Source organism: Haliaeetus leucocephalus, unplaced genomic scaffold, assembly GCF_000737465.1.
Source record: "Haliaeetus leucocephalus isolate CR32 unplaced genomic scaffold, Haliaeetus_leucocephalus-4.0 Scaffold362, whole genome shotgun sequence".
Taxonomy (NCBI): domain Eukaryota; kingdom Metazoa; phylum Chordata; class Aves; order Accipitriformes; family Accipitridae; genus Haliaeetus; species Haliaeetus leucocephalus.
Window position 1 is genome coordinate 7,144,720 of NW_010972798.1, and position 7,344 is coordinate 7,152,063.

General features: G+C 60.0%; 1 protein-coding gene across 1 annotated transcript in view; it reads right to left on the reverse strand.

Moving 5' to 3' along the window:
* Positions 1-3,214: 3,214 nt before the first annotated feature.
* The window catches only part of CHRNG (cholinergic receptor, nicotinic, gamma (muscle)), a 4,593-nt gene continuing 463 nt past the window's right edge, over positions 3,215-7,344 (reverse strand). The window contains exons 2-12 of the mRNA XM_010573008.1: positions 7,111-7,250; positions 6,957-7,001; positions 6,637-6,746; positions 6,404-6,559; positions 6,023-6,120; positions 5,019-5,222; positions 4,628-4,742; positions 4,256-4,370; positions 3,700-3,904; positions 3,464-3,597; positions 3,215-3,382 (exon numbers count right to left, since the gene is read on the reverse strand). Of these exons, the coding sequence (XP_010571310.1) occupies positions 3,215-3,382; positions 3,464-3,597; positions 3,700-3,904; positions 4,256-4,370; positions 4,628-4,742; positions 5,019-5,222; positions 6,023-6,120; positions 6,404-6,559; positions 6,637-6,746; positions 6,957-7,001; positions 7,111-7,250 (1,490 nt within the window). The remainder of the gene's footprint in view (positions 3,383-3,463; positions 3,598-3,699; positions 3,905-4,255; positions 4,371-4,627; positions 4,743-5,018; positions 5,223-6,022; positions 6,121-6,403; positions 6,560-6,636; positions 6,747-6,956; positions 7,002-7,110; positions 7,251-7,344) is intronic.

Consider the following 7,344-nt stretch of genomic DNA (forward strand, 5'->3'; position numbering starts at 1 on the left):
AGATGACATCACTTAGGGCTTTAGTCCTGTTGTTGTGCCCAGCTGCGCGTCACGTCCACCTCTGCTATTTCATGTACTCGCCCACTTCTCGATTCTGATGCCCTGTGTCTAAGCTGGTGCTGATGAGTGCAGGCTTGCTATTAAATCTGAAAATGCTGCAGTCCTGCTGTGTTCGCCCTTAAATACGCTTTCCGAGTGGGCTGTGGAAGTCCTTCCCTGGGAGGCTGTTCCTCTCCTCCTGCTGCCACTGTGATTGAGATTTGGAGGAAATCAGCACTGGTTCCTCTTCCTCAGCCTTGAAGGGAGTGAGCTGGCTGGGGTGTGGAGTTTGTCCTCTTTAAGGCTACAACTTTTCCTGAGGTCACAAGAAAAGCAGTGTCTGATCAGCGCCAAGCACCAGGTTTGGTGCCTCCTATGGCTTGGAGAGGGATGGAGTCAGACTTTTTTTTGAGCAGGGCTTTTGGGTTGTAGTCTACTGTGTCCTGCTAATAAGAGTGGTGAAAAGATAGCCATGGGGTTGTTTGGGAGGGGAGGAGCCTCTGTCATGCTCTAGAAAAAGGTTTCGGATCCTCTTTATTCACAAAGCAAGGCTGGAGCCATGGGAGTTCCAAATCTGCAGTGAGTCATGACTTTCCCTGCTTTGCTCATCCTGAAGGCTTTGTCCACCCTTAAATTTCGTCAGATCCATGCATAGTGGCCTTTGGGGAAACAGGCAGGGCTTTGAACCCCTTCGAGTCCTGGAGTCCAGCCCCAGGGCCCTTCTTTCCTAAGGGGATGCTAGGCCCTGGTGGGTTCATGGGCCCTGGGTGTCTACCTGTGGCTAGTCAAGTGGGGGCTGATGGCTTGGCTGGGGGGCTCAGGGAGCGGTAGGGGGGGGTACACTGGGTGTCTCTGAGCTGGAGCTAAGGAGGAAATCGGCTTCTCAGCCCACAGAGAGAAGGAGTCCCCAGGTTTGGAGTGGAGCAGTTGGGGGATGCTTGGAGGCTGACGTTGCCCTGTCTTAGTGCTTCTTGATGGGGCATGGGCCCATGGGGCTGATGCTGGGCTGGGGGAGCTTTTCTTCTCTCATGCACTCCCCCCAGCACCCTGCTAGCTCTGGATCTGGTGACCTGCTAGGTGTTCCCCCACTGGATCCTGCAAGGCGCATCTGCTGCCCGAGACCTGTGGCATCCTGGCTACTGCTTTTGGTTTTGTCCTTGTCTCTGGTGTGGTGATAAACCCCAGGGACCTCCGGAGGACAGGTAAAACCACTGCTTGGGGATGGTGGAGAATGTGGTCTCAGTCATGTGGTCCAGGCAGGCTGGAAGAGCTCGTCCCTTTCTGTGCTGTATGGACATGCCAGGGACTGAGCTCACCTGGAAGAAGCAGCAGCGAGCAGGGAGAAGTGGGTGACAGTACCTGGCCCTGTTCAGAGCCCCCTTGCCCTGGGGACTGGGAGCAGGGCAACGGGGACCCAGGAATCAATGGGAAACGGCCAGGCAAAGACAGAGCAGAGCTCATTAATTCTGCACCTTCCTGGGGAGGGAGAGCCCAGGGGCTGGGGACATGCTTGGTGCTATGGTTTGGGCAGCTTACGGCAGCTCCTGGCTCTCATAGGGCTGGGGACACTTGGCCAGGGCAGCCTGTCCCTTCAGCCACTGTGGGGCTGGAGAGAGGACACCACCATGCAGTGGCCGTGGGGGGACAGGAGTGCTGTGCAGTGCTGTCACTCACCAGCAAGAAGGCTGTGGCTGGGAGGAGTATGGTGCCCCAGGACCTGGTCACCTCACCCAGAACATGGCCACAGGGCTGCCTCCATGGGAGGGGACCCAGGCAGGGCTCTGGGTGCTTGGTGAGCTCCTCCGGGCCCCCTTGCCTGTGTTGGTGGACACCATCCCTGCTTGCTTCAAGGTGCCAGCCTGCAGCGCCAGATCCACCTGGTTGCAGTGCCGTGGGCATCACGCACCTCCCAGGGATGAGGCAGGAAAAGTCACTTTGCAGAGAGCAGAGGCAGGCTGGCACAGCCAGAGGGTGGCTCTGGGCCATGGCCAGGCTGCAGGTGTCCAAGAGGTGATGTCTCAGCTGCTGGGTGTTTGCCTCCCTCCTCCATCCATGCCAGCAGTGCCAGGAGCCAGTTGCAGCCGGTAACCAGCTGGTTTTCTCCCAGCAGCAGCAGTGGGGCGCTGGGACAGTGAGGCTGATGGAGACACAGCATGTCCTGGAGCCAGGCACAGGTGGTGTGAACTGGACCACAGAGGAGCAGACGCTGCCTGCCACTGTTCCTAGGCTGACCTCCTGCATCTCCCCCGCCAGCAGGGACAAAGCCGTGGGGGCCCCAGAGGTCAGTGAGGGGCATGAGGGGGATGTGGCATTGCTGGGGTGAGGGGAAGGGGCCATGCTTGACAGAAATGATCCCGTGGGCCAAGGAGGGCTGGCAGGGGAGGGAGTCATGTAATGATGCTCAGTAGCAAGGTGGGTGCCAAGGGGCACCCAGCCCTGAGGGGGTTTGGGTGCCTGGTGGCCCAGGGTCTTCCCACCCCCAGCTGCTTGCTAGGGAGCAGGGACAGCAATTCAGCTGCTCCCAAGGGCCATGGCTGGGGCATAAATGGAGGGAGGAATTACCTGCCCCTAATCCCATCTGTGGCTCCCTTGCTGACCTGGGATGGGAGGCTGTGTTTGTGATTCCTGCCCTGTTACCACCATTGCCGTGGCAGGGGATGCTAGAGGCCCCATTTGCCCTGGGCTTGAAGCTGTGAATTTGCAGTGGAATAATGTGGCTCCGGCTGCCAGCACTCGTGCGTGGCCCATCAGATGCCTGACTCTGCTCCAGTTCCCCCTTGTCTCGCCTCTCAGCACCTTTGTGGGGTGCTGGGACAGGACTCTGTGGCTTAGAGGTCTGTGGCCAGCCTGCACAGGTGGCACATCCAGCGTGTCCAAGAGGGGTAACCCCATCAGTGGGCACACAGCAATGATGCCATGGAGGCTCCTGAGACTGCCACAGGCTTTACTTCCACATTCAGTGCAGCATGGCCACCCCATGTTCCCCCCTTTCCCATCACCACCACTGCTGGGGGCTGGCAGAGCCCCGCCACCCCCAGTCCTCCTCCAGCACTGTGCTTGGCACCAGGATCTGCTGTGCCCACAGGGATCTCTTCCTGGTGGGCTGGTTTGGGGGCACCCAGCCCCTGGCTCTGGCAGTCCCAGCAGCAAGAGGGCTGGTGGGCACCTGTGGGCATCACTGTGGCAGGTACTGCTTGGGGTCCCCGGAGAAGGGCAGGGCAGGCGCCTGATTGAAGTGAGCCATGAGGAAGATGCCGATAGTGCCGCACACAAAGAGGGAGGCCATGATGAAGAAGCAGACACGGTCGATCACCCGTCCCACCAGGATCCACTCTTCACTCTCCTGCCAGTGGCATGAGGAGGTGGGTGAGGGCTGTGCCCACTGCCCCCCATGCGGGTCCCTCTCCCCCCAGCCCCGACTCACACTACTGAAGTTGTTCTGCTCCCGCGTGGCATTGGCAATGTGGTTGCAGGCGTCCACGCAGGCGCGGATCTCGGGCCCTGCCTCCTCCAGGCTCTGGCAGAAGTCCTGGGCACTGCCGCTCTCCAGGCCACGTCCTACAAGCAGTGGAGCCAGCACAGCGGGCACCAGTGAGAGCCCGGCCACCTGGCACATTGCCCAGCCTCGTGGGGAGGTGCCAATCCCCCGGGGACACTCACCAATCTTCTCCAGCACGGTTTTCATCAGACCGTCCCTCTCCTTCTGCTTCTCGAAGAGCAGCTCAGTCCGGGCTTTCCAGAGCATGTACTCATCAGCTTTCACCATGAGTCCCAAGGAGCTGCGTCTCCGGATGGCTCGTGGAGGCTCTGGTGTCTCCTCTGGCATGTGCATGCCCAGGTAACGAGGCAGGAGGTGCAGGCACACCTGGGCACAATGTCACCCGTGGACACCTGACCCCACCACCACCACCCAGGGCTCATAATAGGTGCAATTGGATCCCCTCACATTGCCTGGAGCATCCCCATGGAGTACCCCTGTGCCACTGGGATGCTGGGTGTGTTGGCACCTGCTGCTCCCCAGTGTTCGGAGTGTCTTGGAGGGATTTGGTGGCATAGTGTGGTCCCTTGAGGACATCTGGGTGGTCCCTCTTTGTGCCAGGACTTGCACTCAGATGAAGGCATGCCCACCACCCCACTCCGTGAGGGACATGGCCTCAGGCCCCAAATACCCACACCATTCCCCATGTATAAGGGGTAGGGGGACGACGGTGGGTACCTGGCGCACTCTCTGGGACATGGAGTGAGTGTTGGGCGTTCTCAGTGAGATGTTGAGGACAATGACAGCGTTCACCACGATCACCACCGTCACCACCATGAGGAAGGTCAGGTACCTGGGGAGGGAGTATGGGGCCTCACATGGGGCTGCTGGGTCACAAGCGATGGGCCCATAAGGTCCTTCTCAGTGCCCTCCTGGGCTGGAAACTGGGGACCGGCAGTGGGACACAGGCATGTGGTAGCCCTGTGCCAGCCTCACCTGGGCTGGGGGTTACTTCTGTGCCAGGGTCCTGTCCCTGGGCACTGGCTGCTGCACAGCACCCAGAGACCCCGCTGGCACAGTGTGACACCACCGTCCCTGCGCATCACTTACTTCCCGATGAGAGGCACAGCCTGGGAAGTCTCGGGCACCTTCTGGGCAATGAGGAAGAGGAAGACGGTCTGGGCCAGGAGGACATTGATGGAGACAGTGCATTTCTGCCCACCCGCTGCCAAGGAGGGGGGAAGACAGAGGTTGGCACGGGGCACTGGTGTGGGCATTGCCCTCCTTTGGCAAAATGCCCCCACCCCAAAGCTGAACTGGCCAAGTTCTGCCATGAAGCTTTAACTGTGGGGTACCTGGAAATTTACACCCCCCCCCACAAATATCACAGGAGTGGGTGAGGGGTGGCACTAATCGTCCCCAAGCACAGAGGGGACAGAGCCCTCCCTCGCCTGTCACTGCCCCCCTTGCACATCCCCGTGCCCCCAGCACCAGTGCATACCTTTGGCAGGCAGAAAGTAGACCAGCACAGCCATGGCAGAGATGAGGACACAGGGCACAATGATGTTGATGATGTAGAAGAGTGGCTTGCGCTGGATGATGAGGTAAAAGATGACCTGCTGGTACTGGGTGTCATCTGGGGTGAAGTGCTCTGAATTGATGATCTTCCGAGCAGGGCGGTGCTTGATGGCCCATTCGCCGTTCTCTGCCATGCAGTGGTGCCATGTGAGTCCCACCGCCCTGCGGGGGGCACTGGGGCTGCCAGCCCCCCGGCCCAGGGGGGAAGGAAGGGGAGGGCTGGTGATTGGCGTGGGCCCCATGGAGCACCCAGGCTGGGCATGGTGTGTGGAAAGGTGCTAGAGCTGCTGGGGAGGAAGGTGAGCACCACACAGCATACCTGGGTGCCGGAGCAAAATACCCCAAAAAGCTTTTGGAGGGCGCAGCCAGGCACATATGGGGCACCTGGAGCCCCTTGGGGCCTCCCAGGACATTACAGGTGGGGATGGGGTCCCCCCATCTCCCTGCCCCCAGGGTGCTGCGGGGGGAAGCCAAGCATGACGCTGGGTGATGGCACACTGTTTTCCCCTGCCGTCTGCAGGAGCAATAGATTTTTCCCAATCAAGATCATGGCTCGGGCTGGTAATGAAAAAATAAATCTCGCTGCCCAAAAAGCATTTTGTTCCTTCAATATGCAATTAAAATGTGATGGAAAACGTCATCGTTTGGCCGTGACAGCTACGTTCCCAGCATCAATCAAGCTCCCAGGAGCGGTGCTCTCCAGGAGCGGCTGCCAGGCGGTGAGAGCCCCAAGCCGGGGAGGGTTAGAAAAACAAATCTCTCCCACACTCCTGCTTCCACTAATAACTTAAGTGCCCATGTAATGGTGGGAGCTGCTAATAGCCCCCCCGCAGCCCTGCTTTTGGCAGCCACCGGTGTAGCACCAGGCCTGTTGCATGCCCCGCATGGTGGGATGCTCTTGTGCCCCGGGGGTGGCCACGGTGTTACCTGTGAAAGCCTCGGGGTCAATGGAGATCCACTCCACGGTCTGGCCTTCCTCCACCGTCAGCAGCAGGTTGATTTCATTGGCGCTGTACGTCTGGGACCTGGGGAGGGTTGAGGGGGTGGCACAGGCTGACATGCAGCAGGCTCGATGGCCAAAGGGTGCCAGTGTGGCACCAGGTCATGCTGGCCACCTCCAGCTCTGCTTTGGGGTGCTTGGCTTGGCCAAGGTGACTCCTGCCACCGATAGGGTGCCAGGGGACAAGTAGGTGGCACTTGTCTGCCCAGGGGCTCGTTGCCCCAGGGTGAAGTAGGACATCCCATACTAATCCCTTGTGTCCCAGGATGACCTGCCACGGTGCCCACACGTGCCCAGCCAGTGCTCACTGAAAGACCATGGTGCAGTTCTGCCAGTCGAAGGGGAAATAGGTGACGTGGATGGCGCAGGCGCTGCGGTAGATGGCGGGGGGCAGCCAGTAGATGCTGCCGTCAGGGGACACCAGCACATTGGTGTAGAGGGTGATTTCAAATGTTCCGTCGATGCTGGGGGGGAAAGGGTGGGCTCAGCCTCAAACCGTGCCCAGGGAGCAGCTGCCAACCCTACTTGCCCCGTCACCTACTTGTTCTCCAGGACAATGTCAGGCAGCCAGACCATGGTGGAGGGCACCCGCAGCAGCTGGATGTTGTCGTACTTCTCGGGGTCCCACTGCAGGCGATAATCGGACCATTGCTAGGGGAAGTCAAAGAAAGAGGGGGGATCACAGTGCTCCCCAAGGCAGAGGAGCTTGTGAGCTGCCTGTCCTGTGTTGCCCTCAAAATGGGCTCAGTTGGGGGCACCCACAAAAGGGGGTGCAGCTTACGGTGCCAGCCCTCCATGGGGTGCCACCCTGAGATGCAAACGTGGCCTGGGGAGGTCCTGCCTGGAGGTGAGGCATCTTACCATCTCAATCCAGACATTGGTAGTGAGGGTCTCCTCCCGCTCATTCTGGCAAGGAAGGAAGGAGACGGCTTTAGCGCCTTGCCCTCCTCTGCCTGCTGCCCCACATGTGGGGACAAATCCCACCCTGCCATGGGGACCAGGGGATGTCTCTCACCAGGGAGATGAGGTTGGTGAGGGTGAGCTTGAGGGTGACATCAATGACCTGGTCCCCGCGCAGGGCTGGGCGCAGGTTCCGGTTGTAGTTGGTCATGAGGTCCTGGAGCAGCTTCTCCTCCTGGTTCCTGCAGCCCACACCTGGGGAAGGCACATACCATGGGGGCACTCCGGAGTGGGGACAGCAGGGCTACCGAAGCCCCGGGGACCTGCTGGGGGGGGGGGGGGGGGGGCG